Raw genomic sequence first — 20,794 nt, forward strand, 5'->3', positions numbered from 1 at the left:
TGAGAAGTGATTATTGTGAAAAACAACCTGCAACAGATCTTAATTCATTGGAGAACTCGTCTTAGTGTTGAGATGGCTCAAGAACTGGGCCTTTGTTGTAACTTCAGCTGAATGGAAGAAGAGGAATCAGTTCAGATTGCCTCTCTGGTTGATGGAGTTCATTGTGTAGATGTAATTTTGTGAAAGACTTTTTCAGTCATTGCAAAACATACTCTTTCTTCTACAATAATATGTTTGGAACTCATCAGGTTAAGTTCATTCTTTGTTGCATTTTCTTTACAAAACTGAACATAGATCTGATACCATGTAGTACTGCACAGTAAATAATGAAGTCAAGGGATTAATGACTCTTTTACAGTGCCATAAATAAAGCATTACTATAAAGAATCATTCTTGGGTGAAATCTTCAGGTTTTTTTTCTATGTCCGTTTAAAAATTCACATTGCAACCTAAACTGAAGTTATACAACTGATAAAGAAACCTTCTGTTTATAGTGATGTTTCTGTGATCCTTGTTGCAATCAATCATATCCTTAATAACTTGGTCATAAATATTAGTTTACAATACTGATGAATTGGAGTGCAAGTCCTCAGGTAATCTTGTCTTCAATGAGTGAAGAAATCTTGCAGCTCTTGGTCGCAGGCATCTTGTCACTTGATACATTGGATGTTATTGGATGTTATGTACGTATATGATATCAATGTTTTGATTAGATGCTTTCCTGTTCTTTCTCTGGTGAAGTTCACATGTACTCACATTGTATTTTCCAGTTTTTTGGTTCTTGACCTACCTTCCTTGCTGCCTGTTACTTAAAAGATAAACTGTATTTGAACTAGGTGATTTTTTTTCCCTCCCTCAGTATTGTTTTTTTGTCAGTTATCTGTCTCTGAAAACAGTTCAGGACTTCCCTGTGTTTATTGCTGTGAGTAGGCTTCTTTGACTGATTCTGTGGCAGATGTTTGTGGTGTTGAGATTATTTCGATTCAAACTCCACCAGTGCCTGTAGGTCTTAATAAAAGACAGGAAATCTGTCTTAAGTTTCTAGTTGTAAGATAAGAGTTTCCCTGAAATCACCCCAGTTTTGATTTGTCATTGATCATGCTTACCTTCAACAGGCTTACCTCTACCCTTTTTGTCTTTTAACTGCAGTGCAGTAATCAGGATGTTTTTGCATGTGCTGCAAGGCAAAATTAAAAGTAAAGGTAGTCGACCAATAAATGAAAGTTTGTCTCTTGAGTCAGAGATCATTCAGTTGGTGCGCTGTAAGTCTATCGTCAGGAAAGAAAGTGAGGATGTCCACTCCAAATGCAAGAGCTCTGGACTCTATATCATTGTTAAGCCTCACCCAAGTTGCTGAGATTTGCCCTTCAGTGCTGAGGAATTATCCTTTTCTGCTTTATATGGGCAAAATAATGATAAAAGTCTGCAAAATCATGTTTCTGCTCTTCACTTGAACCAGTTTGGACTTTGGCTGTTTCCTCACTTCTTTCTGACACAGCTTCAGTACCACTATTTCTGACGTCACTTTTTAATCACTTCCCAACCTGTTGCCCTGTTCTGGTCTTGCAAGGATTCTTCACACAAGATGTCACTCTGTGAGGTTGCTAGGAGCTATTTCTAGCCACATGGACTATAAAGTTTGCACTTATACAAGCCATAGGCAAATAATTGTATGGGTTCTAATTCCTCATGCATAGATGGAATGGGGATCATTCTCTGTTGCTTTTGTATGAACCAGTTAGAGGATAATCCGTTTTGCCACAGTTCATGAGAGAGAATAACTTGTGACTTTTAACTTGCAGGGTATTCTTGTTACCTCCATATCATGTTGAGTTGAAACCATTCAGTGTTTGGGATGTTGTCATTCTAGCCAATGTGTATTCACCAAAGCCCTGAGGATGGTGGAAGGCCACCATTTTCACAGGGTGATCTCTTTTTTCTGTCATAAAAAGGACCAGATGAATGAACATTTCCTCCAGATACTTGAGAATAATTCCAGGGCAATTGCTCTTGTCTTTGTGTGATGCTTTTAAATGTGTGCGGTCTCATACCAAACCTCTAGTTTCATGTCCTCTGGTTTTGTCTTCATACATCATGCTTATTCTTTTTATATGAACAACCATTCTGCTGATTCTATGGAGTTCTGTTCTTTGGTTACTTACTACAGTGCTCATCTATAGAGATATGATTTTTATCTTTTCCTGATGATGGGGATTTTATGACAAGATGGGTCCCTTATCACTCTGGAACCTATTTAAATAGTCATTTTGCTCAGCATCAGTTTGTGAAGGAACAATCTCAATGTCAACAAATTTTAATTTTCATTTTTTTTTCTCCAAGGGTAGGGCTTGCAGGAGGGTCTGTCTTATGGAATTATCCTGAATATATAGGGTGACAGAACAGTGTGATTTTTCTTTATACTGTCCTCATTCTTCATACTTCTGATCCCTCCACCTTCTTAATCTGTTCTTGCAGTCTGTGAGGATCCTGCATCTCTTTATAAACCACATGTTGCTGGGCTCCAGTTGAGTGTTTCTAAGAGTGTCTGTATTGTACTGTGGATGGTTCTGTCTTTTAGACAGCTTCTGTCCATCTTTGGTTTTCCAGTTCTTGGGGACAGTAGAATCATCTGGGCATCTGTAGATGTTTCAAGTTATCTGCTTGTCCCTTAATGACTGAATTGTATCTATCTTGTAGTATTCAGGAGTGTGAGAGGTATGAGGGGTATTCACAGAACAGCCATACAAATGTGCAGAATACAAGAAAAAAATATTTTAGCTCCTCATAGAGTTCAATTTATTTAGTTTCATAAGAAGAATTTTAGACTGCAGTCCAGAAATACTTATGCAGTAGAGGGCCTTTCAGTCCAGAAGAGACAACAGATATCTGTAACTTGACGCCAGACAAATTTATACTGGATATAAGGTGAGTTTAATAGTATAAGTTATTATTACACCTACGTGGATTGCAGCAGATTTCTCATAAATGGAAATAATAATCTAAAAATAGATATCTTTTCTAAAGGATGGTGAATCTTAGTGTTTATAAATTCTATCAAAAGTGTAAGAAAATAATATTTTCCTCTATATTTGTTACAACATGATTTTTATGATATATTGAGAAAAGAAAATGGCAAAGTAGGTGTTTGCTTCCATTGTCATGTAGCTTTGAAAATTTTCTAGAATTGCTTTATGTCTTTGTGCCTTTGAACAAATAATTCCGTTGAGGGATTTTCATGGGTTTTTTTACCCTTTTTTTAGCTTTTATGAATCAAAGTATGTATTTTAAATCATGTAGATTTTTAAATTGTTTGTTATTTTTTTTCTGCAGTATTGTACTCTTGCTGAGCCAAAAGCAAGCACTTGAAGAACTTAAGCAAACAGTTCAGCAATTAAGATGCTCTGAGGCAAAATATGCAGCCCAGAAAGAACTACTGGAACAAAAGGTTCAAGAGAATGATGGGAAAGAGCCACCACCTGTAGTGAATTATGAAGAAGATGCCAGATCAGTGACCTCTATGGTGAGTTTGGCATCTGTTTTGCTGAATTGTGCAGCCTTGCTATTAACTTTAGTCCTGGGATCAGAGTCTCAAGGTATTTACAGGGATGACTGAAGAGAATAAACTCCATTATAGATTTGTGGAGATTTGTTTAGAAAAAAGAGTTCAGTTGTGTGATTTTTTTAAGTTGCAATAACTTGTAGCATCCATTGTATGTCTGTAGACTTGGTTTGATCTTCTGTATACTCGATGCATAGATCCTCATTAGACTGTTTTATAAGCGAAAGTGTAAATCCTTAAACATATTTGATAAACACAACTGAGTAACTATTGGTACTTTCATTTGTTGTGTTGAAGAAGTTACATTCACAATTGTAGATAGGACACTAACAGTAAAAGCTATTAGAATCACTGCACACATGTTGGCAAATGAATTTTATATGCTGTAATTAGTCTTGTCTTAGAATAGAAACAAACACTGGTTTCTTTGCAACTTATTTTTAAAATGTTTATATGCTCTTACTAATCAAAAAGAACTTCTTATGCTATTGATGAGACCACATGTAATTTATATAAGAACTTCGCTGATATTTTGTGTGACTTCCTTCTCTCAGTTGTTTGCAGCTGTGTGTAGCGATAGGCCACATAAAAAAAGCAAACAAACAGTACCTGTTTACTAAAGGGACAAACACTGATCTTTGCGTTTATGGATTAGGTTTCACATATACAAGATGCTTGTTACTTGTTTTCTTTAGAGGTTCAGCCTGCTGTTTCTTTTGGCCCACAGAGCAGTAGCTCAGTTAAATGGTAATGAAATCGTTGTATCTGGGAGGAATGCTTTTGTTTCTTCTGTTTGTGGAACCAAGCTTGTTATTTAATTTCATTCCCATTCTACAGTTGTACTTAATTGTGAATATTCTCTTGCTTCCATTACCACTGTTTAATATTTACAAGGCACTAGCAGGTTGGTTGCCTTTTTCTCTGGTACAAAACCTTATTTAACCAAGCTTGTATGCTTGTCATCTAGGAGGAGATGGTAAGGCACAAAAGACAGAGGAGAAACAAAGGATCAGGATAATGATTGTGAAAGATTAGGAGGCTTGAAATCTTTTGGGTAGGCTGTCTTGCTAGTTATTTCATGTAATATCACGTAGTTGTGCTAGTGAATATTGTCTGTAACGGTTAGTTGAGACAATGAGTCTCATCAAGAGAATGGCATTCTTCCACCTCAGTTCAAGATAATTAATCTGTCTTCTGGTGTCCAAATCTCTGTTTCAATAGGTGGTACAAAACAATCATTGCATATATGTACAATACACAGTGAAGAATTCTGACCTCTCAATTTTATTTTTTTCTTCCGATAAAAGATATCTGTGATAATTTATGTTTTGTTTTTTTTTCTTCTTTTTTTTTCTGGAGGAAGTACATACTCAGATTTCTTTAATGATGCAAGAAATACATTTTTGCATACACTGAATGTGCTGAGAGTAAGAAAAATGTTGCTATTTTGGCTTCAGAGGATTTAGTCTTATAATTTGTATGCAACAGGAAAAATAATGGACTTAATGACTTAAATGCTGGATAATTTCCCTTGAGCAAGTTATATAAGACGGGCAAATACCACCTACGTTTTGTTTAATTTTGAAGCTGGTGTTCTGACTGAAAGTGGTACATACAACTGCAGTCTGTATTAAACTTTTTTCAAATTGCCGTACCTTGATATGGCAGTCTTGACTGTATCTCAAGATGAAAAAATAATATGCTGATGGGCTGTTGTTAGAAGTAAACATCCTGGTGATTTTTATAATGCTTTTTTTTTTTTTTTTTTTAGTAAAACTCCCTAAAATTATACAGATACTGAATGATTAGAAATGAAATGTTCTGCTGATTGCTCATCCTGGTGTCATTCATTCATTCCGTCATTTCTTCAGCTATAAATCTGTTTAGGTTTCTCCTTTTTATCTAAAAGCAGTTCATCTAAATGTTGATGCTACACTTGAATATGGTTATTTGTCCCTTTTCATAAATTCATTGTAACCACTTGTTTTACAAATTATTATCCCAAGAATGACAAAATCATAATTGGCTTGTGTTGTGAGCATGCATATGACGTAAATTTTCATGTATTCAGTCACAAGTGGATTTTTTTTCATGATTTAAAATTAAAAATACGATATGCAATACAACTTTGGCAAGTTTCATGTCTCTTTAATTATTTATATGGTATCATGTAAATATAGGTGATTCCACAGTGCAATAGTTTGCAAATGGGTTTTTTTTGCATCTCTTACATTAGGCAACAGTACAATAGAATACTAACAAGGAATGACATTCAAAAGTGCTGTTTGGTGTGTTTTTATAGACAGTGTTATATTATGTGTGTTACAACTTCCTTTGTTTCCTTGTTCTCTTTTGCCTCTGTTAACTGTAGGAAGTTCCATATTTTGTCAGTGTCTTCCATATGGTTTGGTTTGGCCAATATATTTCACTGTTTCTAGATTGTTAGCTGTTCATGCACATTTTAAGAAAAAAGGAAATTGCTGCATGATTCTGATTTGTTCATTCATGATAGCATAGCAAGAAGATTAAGAAGTTCTGTTTTTTACTATTCCTGAGCATTGCATTTAACAATTTTGACATCATCTGTGGAAAAATAAAACACATTTTCTTGTTTCTAGCATTTATACATTTCTTCAGAGATAACCATGCAAGACTGATAATTTTAATGCTGAAGTTAATACAAGTTTAAAATAATGTATTTAAGTGTCTTAGAGTTTTGCAGTTGTGATATCATTCACTATGTAGTCAGGAGAATCATAGATAGTCATAGTTAACTGATTATTCCTTGTAAACAGCTGTGGGTTTTTTTCCAAAATGTTGTAGTATCCAAATTGTTACATATTATGCCACTTTATGAAAACTAGCCAGTAGCCAGAAGCTTCAACTCACTTTTCAGTGTTTAGATGTTCCATTAACAGATGTATGGCCTGTCATTTGTTCTAAGATATATATGCTATTCTTGCTGTTAATAAGATCAACAGACCATGGCGGTAGTCCCCCATAATTAAAAAAAAGAAAATGACAACCAACTTTTATATGTCTAATGATCCGATTAGAAACAAAAACATCAGGAATATTTGGAATATTGCAGTGCCAGTTAACCATTTACTTAGCTAATTAAGTACAATATAATTAAGTACAATGTAATTAAGTACAATTATGGTGGTTAGCATTTCATAATAAGACTTTGACTTGGGAATTTGTAAAGGAAATCTTTAATAGGAAATCTTCAGGGAATAGATTTATTTAATATAAAATAGTAATTCACTTTGTTTAGCAATAATACAGTGAAATCTGTATGCCACTTTAAAATGTCTTCTCCTTTTTCCTTGCATGTTAAAAACAAACGGGTGAAACCCCATTATTTTTAGGAATATGTATTTAAAACCACATGGTATTCTCACAATAGAAATGTTTCATATAGATTTATTTTGTGTATGCTGCAGCATTATATTGGAATCACTGATAAAGCCGAGACTTGGTATGCAGGCTCTGCAATACTTGAAATATTTGTCAGCAGATGGAGCTCAGTGCCAAAAAGACCAATTTTGACTGCATAATCAAAATATTTCATTGTTACATACATTTAAAAAGGCATATGAAACACAGAAATGTGGAGGTAAAAATGTGGCTCCCCATCTATCTAACAACTAAATAATGCGAAATTTTGGATTGGTTTGGTTTTCTGATATTTTGAGGTTTTTTTACAAATAATAAAATACAGCTGTAGTGTAGAAAGACCTTAATGCATGGCTTTCAACAGCATGTGAGCCAGCTAAAAGAGCTGTGCAACTACACTCCTCATGGAGCAACAGTACAAAGTCACTGTGCTTTCTCCGTACACTCACAGAATCACAGAATTTTAGGGATTGGAAGGGACCTTGAAAGATCATCTAGTCCAATCCCCCCGCTGGAGCACAACACCTAGATGAGGTTACACAGGAATGTGTCCAGGCAGGTTTTGAATGTCTCCAGAGAAGGAAACTCCACAACCTACCTGGGCAGCCTGTTCCACTGTTCTGTTACCCTCACCGTGAAGAAGTTTCTTCTCATATTTAAGTGGAACCTCTTGTGTTCCAGTTTGTGCTCATTACTCCCTGTCTTACCATTGGTTGTTACCGAGAAGAGCCTGGCTCCATCCTCGTGACACTCACCCTTTACATATTTATAAACATTGTCCTCCTTAAAGGACATCCCATCCAGCTTGGTTGTCAGTATGAAAGGCTCTCGAGCATGGATGAATCAGGAAGAAGACCATAATGTCTCTGGTGACATGAACTTGTAAAAGGTACCCAGGGCAGAACAAAGCTGAAGCATCATGATATCATGATACAGCCAGTGTGATGCATCTAACTATTGAAACACCTTTGCAGAAGAGTACTATTGCTTAAAACTGTGTACAATGGAGTAGCGGAAAATGTGTATTAGTGAGAGATTTTGCATCTCTGAATTCTGTTTTTATCTGTTGTAGCAGAATTATCCTAAAGGGAAAAAAAATATAAAAGTTCACTGCATATGTGATTGGTTTTACTATTTGTCATTCCTTTTTAAGAGGCTTCAAAGAGATGCTATTCTCAGCAATTGTTTTGAAAGTAGGATAAGCCAGCTTTTAGTGAAGATTGTGGTAAATTATTCTTAGAGTCATCCTCTGCCGGTTTGAGTTTGAGGCAAATGTTTTCAGAATTCTCACTAAAATAGTAATTGACAAATTTAATTGATTTGTACATTTTGAATTTTAAAGTCAGTTACATAGATACGAAAGGGCATTTACAAGAGTTGGATATATGACTAACGATGCTTCATTAAATGCATTTTAGATGATGAATCATAAGGCCCTGAAACATAATCCATTGAGAGATGTACCTACACTCCAGGGGGTCTCCTTTTCCCATACTGTCTCAGGCTGTATGAGATCTTTATTTTCAAACAGATACAGGGAAATGGCTAGCTTCTGTGACAGCCCATTGCAGCAGTAGCAAAAAGCTTGATGGTAGGGATAAAATAATTATTTTTTTTCTTACTGACTTAAAAAAATTGAGGAATTCCTATGCTTTGTAATGCATCAGCAAAAAAACTCCCTTGCTTATCTGTCCACGTAAGTAATTTTCTACTAATTTCTGGCTCATGGCATTTATATAAAACTAAGATTACATAAGAGCATCTGTTAGGAAGGGGTAGGGGAGCCTTTCACAGTTATTTGATTTATATATTTATAAACCCTGTAGGCTTACACTGTGCTTTTCTAAGATTTTAAGTGCCTCGTCAATAGAAAGAGGGCCAAAGTAAGTCTGTGCAGTGTTGACATCCTTACCCTTTCTCTAATCTGTCTCGGCAGAGGAAACACTGACAGTGCAGTCATGTTGTAGAAATCACGTCTATTAATTCATAAAAGACTTGGAAATAAACAGTTACATGTATTGGATGCCTGGACAGCTGAAGTTCAAATAAGTGATCTTTGCTTTGGGCCACTTTACAAGCTTGCTGGCTGGGACCTGTGTTTCTGGCTTACAGCCAGTATTTAACATGGAGCAAAAATGCTCCAAATGTCAGATGCTTCTGGGAAGTGTGGAGGGTGAACAGAACAGTTGAAAAGGAGATGCTAAGATAATATACAGATAAACTCAGTCATACTTTGTCCCACATGTGTATTACTGACTGGTCCAGAATATACAAGATGGGAGGACAATGGAGCTGTCAGGCTCACTGTCTTTCCAGTGAACATGCCTAGAAACTTCTGAGGTAAAAGATTAACCTAACAGTAGAATCATAGCATCATAGAATGTCCTGAGTTGCAAGGTACCCATAAAGATCATAAATTTCAACTCCTGTCCCTGCATATGACAACCCCACAGTTCACACCATGTGCCTGAGGGTCTTGTTCAGTCTCTTCTTGAACACTGTTCAGGCTTGGGGCTGTGACACCTCCCTGGGGAGCCTGTTCCAGTGCTCCACCACCCTCTGGGGGAAGAACCTTTTCCTAATGTCCAACCTAAATCTCTCCTGGCACATCTTCCTGCCGTTCCTTTGGGTTCTGTCAGAGAAAAGAAACCGGTTTCTGCCCTTCCTCCTCCTCTTGTGAGGAAGCTGTAGACCATGATGGGGTCTCCCCTCAGTCTCCTTTTCTCTGGGCTGAATGAACCAGGTGACATTAGCTGCTCCTCATATGGCTTCCTCTCCAAACTCTTCACCAGCTTTGCAGCCCTCTTCTGAACACTCTCCAGTAGCTTTATCTCCTTTCTATCCTGTGTTGCTCAGACCTGCACACAGTGCTCCAGGTGAGGCCACACCAGTGCAGAGCAGAGCGGGACAATCACCTCCCTCGCCCAGCTGGCAATGCTGTGCTGGATGCACGCAGGACACGGTTGCCCTCTTGGCTGCCAGGGCACACTGTTGGCTCATGTTCAACTTGTCATCAACCAGAACCCCCAGATCCCTCTCCGCAGAGCTGCTCTCCAGTATCTCGTTTCCCAGTCTGTATGTACAGCCAGGGTTACTGTGTTCCAGGTGCAAAATCTGGCACTTGCCCTTGTTGAACTTCATGCAGTTGGTGATTGCCCAGTTCTCCAATTTGTCCAGATCCCTTTGCAGGGCCTCTCTGCCCTCAAGAGTGTCAACAGCTCCTCCCAATTTTGTGTCATCAGCGGACTTACTAAGCAGTCTCTCAAGTCCTGCATCCAAGTCATTTTCAAAGACATTGAAGAGAGCTGGCCCTAAGCTGGATCCCTGTGGAACCCCGCAAGTTACTGATCCCCAGCCTGACATAACCCCATTTACTAGAACCCTTTGAGCCTGGCCCTTCAGGCAATTGCTCACCCACTGCATTGTGTGTTTACCCAGCTGTGTGCTGGACATCTTGTCCACGAAGATAATATTTTTGTAGACTAAGGCTCAGAAGTTATATATTTCTTAAAGTTCGCATATTATCTATCAAAAAGTGTTGAGCAATAACCTGACTTTGAGCAAAGGCAAAATTAGAAGTGTGAGTGAACTTTGGGAAGAACTCAGGGAGGTAGCTTGTTCAGAATAAACAAAAAATCTCAGAATATTTTAAGTGCAGAATTTGTTTATCCACTCCATGTGAAGGAGAGTAATCTACTTTAGATAAGTACATATGTGTCTCTTGAACTGCCAAAAATATTTGAAGAGCTTTCAATTTTCCTTGAGGGAGAAGCCTTCATCATAGTAGTCTTGCAGCTTTGCATACCCACTGGGGATTTGTTATTTTAGTTAAAATCTTCTCTGTGAATTAGGAAAGTGTCACTCAGAGGTTTGCCTTTGAACAGAAATCACATGCTGGTATCCTTTGTATGTTTCAGTGTGTGTTGGAATGTTTCTCTGTGTGCTGGGAGGAAAGAAATAATTCTTCTCCAGAATTATCACTATTGGCTTCTTCCCTTTATTTTCATAGTGATGGGACTGAATTAGTGTGATTATAAACTTCTCATAGCCTCTAGGCAACACACAGCAAATAATGTGATGGAATTTGTCTGCTTTAAATCATCTGTCTCCTTTTTTTCTTTTTTTAAGTGGCTGTTCAAAAAATACCCTTGTTCTTAACGGCAATTATTGTGCTTCTAAAAGTCTTTAAAATCTACTATTAAATATTTATTGAAATTAGAATTTAGGGTTTTAATCTAGTGATACTGGTAGTTTATTGCTAGATTTGAAGCATATGATTTTATGGTTTGCTTTGTGGCCTGTCCTCTTTTTTGTTGTGTAGGGAACGTCTTGCTTGCTACAGACTGAGAAAGCAGAATGGTGATCTGACCCATTTTTCGGAGCATGAGCTTAAGATACAGGCCAGATAATTTTTTTTCCTCCTTTTTATTTTTCACTGTTGATCTTCAACAGTGGGGCAAATGAAATAGCATGTTTCACATATCACTGTATTTTTTTATTTGGGTCATCCTGCGGTAAGATAGATGCAGAACATTTCCGGTCAATTTGGGATCCAGGTGCCTGAACATCGACATTAATGCAATTTTTATATTGCTTGAGGTATCCTGCCTGACATCAAGCTGTGACTCATGTCTGCCAGCCCCATGTGGATGTCATGGATAACCTAAACCAAAAAGGAAACCAGATACTAACACTTTCCAACAGACACTTTGAAGTTCTTGGGTCAGAAAAGTCTTTAACATTGGGGAAAGTGAAAGTCCATTGTGAGATGTGATAGTCACTGTAATCTAGTAAAAAAATTCCAGGATTACTTATCTTGGCTTCATTTTGGGGAGGTACAGGAACAGGCCACAATAAACTTATATTTATTTGGTTATTGTGTTAAGGTAATGTGAGAAAGGCAATGTCATTTGCATGAAGATAATAGTAGATATTCAGGAGTTTCTGAAACTAATGTCCTCATCCTTAGAAGAGGGGAAGCGTCAGGTATCACAGCCAAGATGCATGAAAATTTGTAATTCTTGAAAAATGAATGAAGGCCTTTACTTTTGAGGCATGTTGGAGCTCTGATTAATTACTTCTATTTTTAATCAATTCCTGACCTGTACAATTCTGTGGGTTAAAAGCAGGTTTGTTTTCTGGAAGTTACTGCAGAATTTTTCTGTTAGCAAAATAAGGTTATATATCTGTACAACTCAAAAAAAAAAAAAAGGAAGAAGAAACAAAAAAACTCAAATTAAGCAAAGAGTAGCTTTGCCTGCCTCAAAGTTTGATTCTCTTGCCTGGACAGAAAGCAGAGGAGGTGGTTGTGTGGAAAAAAGCTCAGATCTGACATTTGAGAGATGCTGAATTTAGATCATCTCTTTACCAGATGCTCCTAATGGGTCCTTTTGTTCCTAGTCAGCAAGTACTTGAGCAAGTAAAGTTCTTAGTCAATTAATTTATTTTCTATAAATCCTTTTAGGGACTTATTAAAACCAGTTTCAACAGCTATTTGACTTCTAATTAGCCTTTAGCAGCTTTATTAAGTTTCATAAACATGACATTTCAATGAAATGAGGTTACAGATATTTCCTGTCTTAGTGAATCACAGGAATCAAAATTGCAGGGAAAAAGTCTCTTCAAATTATTTCTTTGAGATGTGATCACACTTTAAAATCTCCTTGCATAGGCTGTATCAGAGATATGATAGGGAATGAGTCCTGAATGATTATTAGGATGCAGCAAGAACCAGGTGCTTGAAGAGGAGGTGTGATCCAGGAGATGATGACCCACAGGCTGGGCAATGCCCTTACTGATGGGGTGCCATCTCATCCAGGAGGCAGGGCCAAAGGCAAAGCTGGAGACAGGTACCTATGATACAGGTCAGGCCAGGACTTGGTGCCCAGGGCTGAGCTGAAATGGAGATGGTGGGCATGTGGTCAGGAGTGGTGCGAATCTCCCAGTGAGGCTGGTCAGGGCTGCTGAAGCATACCTCAGGACCCAGACATTAATATTCTAACTTGCTTACCACATGAAATAACTGCTTTAATTTTTAGCTTTGTAGATGAGTTGAATGTGAGGATGAGGAAATGGAGCCAACCTAACAATCTAAAAATGCATGTGCTGTTTTACAGGTTGTCAGTATTCCATGAGAGAGAATATTTCCAGGGGGCTTTGCCTTTTTCAACACATGGTGCCCCAGTGATGTGTTGGGTGCTAATTCCAAGCATAAATAGTATAATAAGGAAAAATACATGATACGAGTGACATAGCCTGAGAATTTAAAGTATTAGGAGCTATATCTGCAAATGTTTGGTTCTGATGTGCCCCAGAATTACTTGTTTTATTTCCAGATCTTGGCTTCAAAGTGAACTAAAATCACTCAGTGTTTGGGTTTTTATGTAGTACAAACTTCTGTTATTAACAGTGTGGACTTTCACAATGGCTAATAGAACTGAAATTATCTCATTCTGAACACCTGTATTTAGCATTTACTTAGTGACTGTGATGAAAATGAGCACAAGTAACTGTAGGTATGAGAGAGAGAAATGGAAGTCTCGACAATTTCTGTGTCGTGGTAACCTGAAGATTTCATCTTCTGTGCTAGCAGCTCTCTAGAGTGGTTGAACTTGTTAATTGTTATACTGAATTTATTCTGGGTGTGCAGAGAGTGTCACAATACAGGAGAAGGTGATGTGACTGAGCAGGTATTACACTGAGGTGGCTTGTATACCATTGTGCTGAAACAGGATCTGATTTTTTGTTATTATTTTTAAGTGAGGGAAGGTATATTCAGAGAGTGTACTAAAAAGGTAAAAAGAAACTTCTGAGCTAAAAAAAAAAAGAAAAGAAACATAGATATACAAGTCTCTCATTATTCTGAAAGGGAAGCTCCAATCCTCAAGGAAAATGAAGGTTCATAGCTGATATAAATTCGATTTTCTTATGTTAACTAGTTTGCTGTAAAAGTTAGCTGCTCTTTATAGCAGAAAGGGGAGACATTGTTGTCTCTGGAGGGGGCAGGCAAAAAGACAAACCTGTAGCTGGGAATTGTGAGCATTTTCTACCCAACAGGATCTCATTACAGTGTAATTGTGCTTGTTTAGTGATAGTTGATGCAAGTTCCAGGCTACAGTAATCTGTGACAAGTACATAAGGGATGATTTGTCTTCAAGAAATCTTTTTACGGGGCAATGAGTTAGCTTTTTGAAATATGTGACAGTTTTTCTCTAATACAAAATCTTTCCTGTTATGAAAGAATCAGTTTTATTCTTTAATACAGCTAAGGTAAATGTGAATCTGGCAAAGAACCTGTTGTGTCTCATCTGACTGAAGCTGTTCAGGGTTAAGTCCATGAAGCTTGGTTTTACTATGATAAAACAAATGCCTCCTCTCACAGTAGGCTCACAAAAAGGCTTTAGATCCTGTCAGGTTACATAACGTGTAATGCTATCTCATGTCACTTGATGTAACATTTGCCAGGGTGGCTTCATTAGAGCCAGGCAATGAATCATAAGAGGGATCTTCATTGGTAGTTGCCAGTTTTTTGGATGGCAGTGTGGAGAAGGCACGTACCAGTAAACGCTACCTTAAACCGGTTAGAACAGTATGATAATAATCTTATAGACAACACACCTCTGGTGAGTTCACCTAGTGGGTGACTGGGGAGACTGGATTCTTCACAGACCTCGAGGAACTTCCTTTGAGGCTAGGGGAAAACTTAGGGGTTCCTTCCCTTCACCCCCTCCAGATGGAGTACTGTCTTCTCTACATTGGCATGGACCTCTGCTAAAGTTGGGTTGCAAGTCCCTGCTCACAGCCTGGGGGTCTGCAGCTGTTGAATATTGAGTTTGTTGGTGTCTTGTGAACCCTCGAAGGACTTGCAGTCTCTTGTAGCTTTCAAGGCCTTGCAATATAGAACGGATGTTCTTGTTCTCTGTTCCTTCCTTACGTATTGACTTCTGGCCACTGTTTCCCTCGCAGCTGTTGGCACTTCAGGGTATAGCTGCTTCAATGCCTCTAATCCTTTTCCAAGGACTAGGCTTTCTTGGGCGTAAATGCCTGAAATCTGGACTCCACCACTAGAGTTATCAGACAGATTTCTTTAGCATGCATTACTGTGTGTATTTGTGACTAAAAAACAACCCAATCTAAATTACAGCTTTTTGAATATATATTTAATGAGATCTGAAAAGACAATGTCATTTCTTCTGTTACTGAGTAATGCATTCTAATTGAAGTAATTGACCTGTACACTAAGCAGAGTTACGAACAGCATGCTGCATTCAGTTCATGTTATGTTTATAAATACTGTATTTGGTTATCTTTTGGGCTGCGTAAATCCCAGCTGGTACAGTGCTCTGCTTTGTTGGCTGATAACACAGACTACTTGTTTCTGTAGCTTCAGTTTTCACTTTATGCAGCTGGTACATCATCCAGTTAGTTGCTTCAGTTGTCTACCCATATCTTCTATCTTGGATACAAAATGCTGAATTCTGAAGAAATGCAATCCTCATTAGAAAATCTCCCTTTGGAGGGAACCTTTCCTTGAGTTGAGAACAGGTGAAATTTTGTTTTCCGTATCACTAGGACAAACTGTCCTTCTCATTAATCCCTTACTTTTGCTTTGTATTCCCTGTATTTTTGTGGAACATCTTTTGACTAGCCTCAATGACAGCAATAATTCGCCTGCTTGTAGCTCACAGCTGTGATTTTCTCTTTTCTGCCTTCTAATCCTCTCCCTACAAACTGCAAGTCAGATTTGCTGTCAGGTTGTTTATGCCACTGTAGTTGGTGGGACCAGAGGAGCTTTGCCTGTGCAGCTCAGGAATAAAGGATTGAAAACAGTTAATGCTTTGTGCCTTGCTGAAATGTGGCTTGGCTTCCTATCTGGAATTTTGGAGATTTAAAATAACCAGGTTTTTGCTAGTATTGAGGAAAGGGGAATGGTTTGTGTTTCTCAGTCTGCAGGGTAGGTAAGTATACATAAGCTACTGGGAAACATTACTATGATTTTAAGTTTGTGGTTAATAAAGATAATTTCCAGTTCTGGGTGGCATACTTTGGCATGTGCAACACTCTTCAGGGATTCACCAGCATGCTGGTGGTAGCTGTGGGTGAACTTCATAGTTTCCTTAGTTCTGCTACTGATGGTTGCAGAGACCATTAGGAATTCAGGTTTTTTGGCCGTTTCATGAAATATTTTTCATGTTCAGTGGTCTGGAACCTCACATAAAACTACATGGAAGTTGTATTTATATCTGCTTAATCTGCTGAGTTAATTTTTTGGTGCTGTCATGGTTTAGCCTCTGCTGGCAGCTGGAACTATGTGGTCACTCACTCACCTCTCCCCCACCCACAGTGGGATCGGGAAGAGAAATCAGGAAACAAAAGGCAAAATTCATGGATTGAAATTAAAACCGCTTAACAAAACAGCAAAAAAGAGAAGATAAATGATAGCGGTAGCAACAATGTAAGAATATACAAAGCGAGGGGTACACAATGCAATTGCTCACCATGCAGCAACACCAATGCCCAGCCTGCTCCCGTGTAGCGATCCCCCATGAGCTCTGATCCTGTACTGCAAAGACCCAGACACTGCTTTGTGCTCAAAACATGATTGAACTATGCTGTCCATCTCGGAGAAATCAAAGAGCACCCCAGACCCCAGCGATTCCCCCCACACAACGAGCTCCTCCAAACAGCGAGTTCCTTCCGCCAGCCAGCCCCCCATTTTGCACTGACCATGGCGTCACTTGGTAGCTAATATCCTTTTCACTAGTTTCAGTCAACTGTCCTGCCCGTGTCCCCTCCCATTGTCCTGTGAAAATTAATGCTATCCAAGCTGAACCAGCACATTTGCATTGTATGCGTAGTTTGGTATTAATACTTCAGCCACTTGCACTGTAAAATTGTTCATGCCTCATGCGAAATGTAGGCCGGAGTTTCCTTACCTTTGACTTCGTATTATTAGTCCCCATAGCTGTCTTTCGCAAAATCTTTGCTCTGTAAAAACTGCCCTGTGTGAAGAGTTAGATGTTAACTTTTTTAAAACTTTGCTATTCAATTGAGGGAATGCTATTATGGAATATAGTCATTTGCTAACTAGTGCCAAAACCACTGTCTGCCTTTATACTTTCTGTGGAAAAATTAGTGCATGAAAACTTCAGAACATAGAATTCATTTTCTACGCTAATGTCTATCTTTGGTGGAGAAAAACTGATCCGTTGATGTTTTATCATACTTTAGTCAAATAGAGAAAGTTTTCCAAATACTAGTTGTGCAGCATAACACGTGTATTTAAAAGACATCAATTTCTTCCATTGCCTTATCAATAATTTTCTTTCTGGCTCCAGTTATACTTTTTGATTTTTAAGTTGAAGGGAGATTGCAATATCAACCTCTGTGTATGTGTGTGTGTGTGTGTGTGTGTATGCATGTATATAACCAGTTTTAAAACATATTTCAAATGAAGGCTTCATTGCTTCAGATTACAGCTATAGTGTTGATCTTGATTACAACTCTGGAGCAACTGTTCTAACATTACTGTTATTTCTCCGTTCTTCTGTAGAATTGCATCATACACACCTGACACTATTTCAGCTGGATGCATACAGTAATAAAGTACAGAATAAACCTAGCCTCTTTGCACCAAAAATCCTCCTCGGAGTTGTTAACTTTAAATGATTTGTGGATGCATGTCTATTTCTAGCTAATAAAGCATGTGCTTTTCATAGCTATGTGGCAAACTGTAATATTTAAATGATGGAAATACAAAATTTCCTCACAGTTGGTTTGCTTTGCACGTTTTGTGGTCTTTTAACATTTATTTCCTAACATATTTTGAGCTTTATGTTGTTTTTAAATTTATGGCTATGTTCCTGAAATTTCAAGTCACATTCATGAATTCTCATTGATTTACTGATTGTTTTTTCCAGTATTGTTACTGTATGTAACTGCAAAACCATAAACTCTGGTATATTCGTCTGGCAGGTGGTGATTTTGACCAGCAGCTAGTTCATCATGTCTTTTTTTTTTTTTTTTGATGGTGAGTTGCCAGAGGATGTGAGAAGATGTAGATTTACTTGCTTTTATGAACATTAAGTACTGCAGTCAAATAGGAGCTCAGTGCAGGCTGTTTTATGTTCTCCTGTTGCAACTTCATGAGCTTACACAGAATTATAGCAAGAGGAGCCTTGTGTGTGTATTAGGGGATCCCTTCCTGTGATGTGGCAATGACAACAGAGGAGAAGAAATGTCATGTTATGACCAGGTACTTCCATTTCAGCTACAGAAAGTGCTGTACAGACTGAAATTTGATTATTTTTGATTACTTGAAACTAGTAAAGTGATAGGGTAAGCATTCGCAAGATATTTGTACTTTCGGTTAATAATACCGTTATTGATTAATAACAGTGCTCTTGAAATCAGTGAAACAATTAATAGCTGTACATTTACATAACAGCCTGAGGTTTTTGCAGGGTGGAAGGCTTTTCCTTGTTATAAGGTGATGGCATTTAAACTTAATTTTTCAAACATATGTATTAATTCTATATTTGGCTTTAAGCTTTCAGAAGTTTGAATTTTTTAAATTTTCTTTAGTGAACTCAGTTCTCCTTTGTTTGACATCATCATGACGAGTGTATAGAGGAGTATTAGTATTTAGTGGTGTACAGATACATTCATTAAGCAAAGCAGGAATTCCTTACTGAATTTCAGGGACCTCTCTGTCTGCCTTGCAAAAGCCTTTGTCTGGCTACTTTTTCCTTCCACAGGATCTCAGTGCCTCAGCTTAGGTGCAGTACATTTAGTAATCTTCTCTAGAGTACAGTTGACATTCTTGATGATAATTAAGTGAGGTAAAAATCCTATCTTCTTCTTTCTCCCCCCCGCCCCCCCACCCCAAATAAAGATACTGTTTAGTATGTAATAATTAAAAGGTAACATGTCTCTGGAAACATTATTGCTGTCCCCCATTAAGTGGTACTCTACTTGCTTAAAGACCTTTAATACATATTTGTATGTTTGGAAGATTTACTAATAATTTCAAAGATGAAGGTGACATTTCCCTGACATTTCCTACATAGCTTGAAAAATTGGTCCTTTGAAAGTCTAATTAAAACAGAAAACATACTGTAGAGAGCTTAACTGTATGTTCTGTTCTGATAGATAATCACTCAAAAAGAAAGCATAGGGTCAATCATAGTGTTCGTGCTCCATTTAAAAAAAAATATATGTTTATACAGTGTTTACTGAAATCTGAGGCTCTCCTAAGTAAAATCTGCCAAAAGCTTTCAGATTTTTATCTCTAAGTGGTTCACCCATCTCTTATTTAATGGTATTTCTTATTGCAGTTTCTGTGAACAAAAAAAATTACTTTCTAGATTAATGTGTATCCTCAAGATTCTGGTATGTAAGTAATCATATAAGTAATCACAAGAGCAAAAAACTTTATTTGGAAATAAAGCAAATATTTTTTTGATAGCAAGTTAAGTGAATTCCTTGACTTGTTATAAATTCCACATATTATTTCTAACAGTCTTGTTTTTTTTATATTAGTATCATATTGTGTAATTACATTCCAGCAGACCAGATTGTAGTAACAGTGCTTGATTTCACATATACCCATAATGAACTGTGAGTTACCACTCAAAATGCAGTTTAAATGTTCCAGAAGATATCAGGTCACTATTTACTTAGTTGTCAAAACTAGAAAATACGCTAGAAATTTTCAGGAAAGGAGTTGAGAATAAAGAAGAAAACATTCTATCCCTGTATACATTGATGTGCACCTGCTTCCCAAATGCTGTGGAGCTACAGAATAATTTAGGCTGAGAGAGATTTCAGGGAGACCTGAGGTCCTGCTTCTTGCTTGGGGCAGGGTCATCTTGATGTTACATCAGGCTGCACAATGCCTTGCTGTCTAACAGCTCCAGTGATGGACATTTCTCTGGGGAACCTGTTTCAGTATTTGGTCACTGTCCTCATTGTGAATTTTTTTTTTTTAGTATGTAAATGGAGTTTTTCTCAATGCAAATTGTCTGTTGCTGCTGGTTCTTTTGCTATATATGACATAGATGAGTCTGTCTCCATGCAACCCCTTTGATTTTCATCTCCCTAAATTAAAAAATTGAGGTAGGAAAATTCATGGAGGCAAAATAGTGCTCAGATATGTGGAGAAGCTTCTGTAGAGTTAGTGAATAAATGACAGTACTTTTCAGATGTCAAAAAGTAGACTGAAGGGGAATGTGACAAAGATGTGTGGGGTGACATGGAGAAGGTGAATACGGAATAATGGTTGTTCACTGTCTCTTCAGAAGCAAGAAGTAGGGGCCATCAAATAACCACAGTTGGCAGATGATTGGAAGTAAACAAACATATTCTTCAAAAACATGCAATTAAGTTGTGCAACTGGCTGCTGCAGCAGTGGGTTGTAATAGTTTATACAGATTCATAAAGCAGCTGAAAGAATTTGTGGAAGGAAAATCCCTCAATGACTTTTGGATGTGGAAACATTTTATCTCACACTAAGACAGATCTTATACCACAGATTTTCAGAGGACGAATATATGCTCTGAAGCATTACCATTCTCCTTTTTTTTACAGGCCCAGAGGCCACTGTCATGGCCTGGGATGTATCTCTGGCCTGAGAAAATATAGATGTTCTTAAATTTCATACCAGTAAGTCTTGTTTTTGAGGCTGCCTACTCCAGGTCAGAAGATGGAACATTTCATTTACATCCAGTGCAGTGTTTTATAATATGTGTGAGTCAATTACACATAATTTCTGCTGCTTTGGAAGCTGTTACTTGTGCTTAAAACAGAAAATGTTACGGTATCAAAAAGTGATTTTTT

The 20,794-nt window shown here is 37.6% G+C and overlaps 1 protein-coding gene across 6 annotated transcripts in view; it reads left to right on the forward strand.

The window, feature by feature from the left end:
* The window catches only part of FER (FER tyrosine kinase), a 166,514-nt gene that overhangs the window by 44,912 nt on the left and 100,808 nt on the right, over window positions 1–20,794 (forward strand). For all 6 annotated transcript variants that reach the window (XM_065860271.2, XM_071802506.1, XM_071802507.1 and 3 more), the window contains exon 10: window positions 3,331–3,520. In XM_065860271.2, the coding sequence (XP_065716343.1) occupies window positions 3,331–3,520 (190 nt within the window). The remainder of the gene's footprint in view (window positions 1–3,330; window positions 3,521–20,794) is intronic.

The sequence above is a fragment of the Patagioenas fasciata genome, chromosome Z (assembly GCF_037038585.1).
Source record: "Patagioenas fasciata isolate bPatFas1 chromosome Z, bPatFas1.hap1, whole genome shotgun sequence".
NCBI classification, from domain to species: Eukaryota; Metazoa; Chordata; class Aves; order Columbiformes; family Columbidae; genus Patagioenas; species Patagioenas fasciata.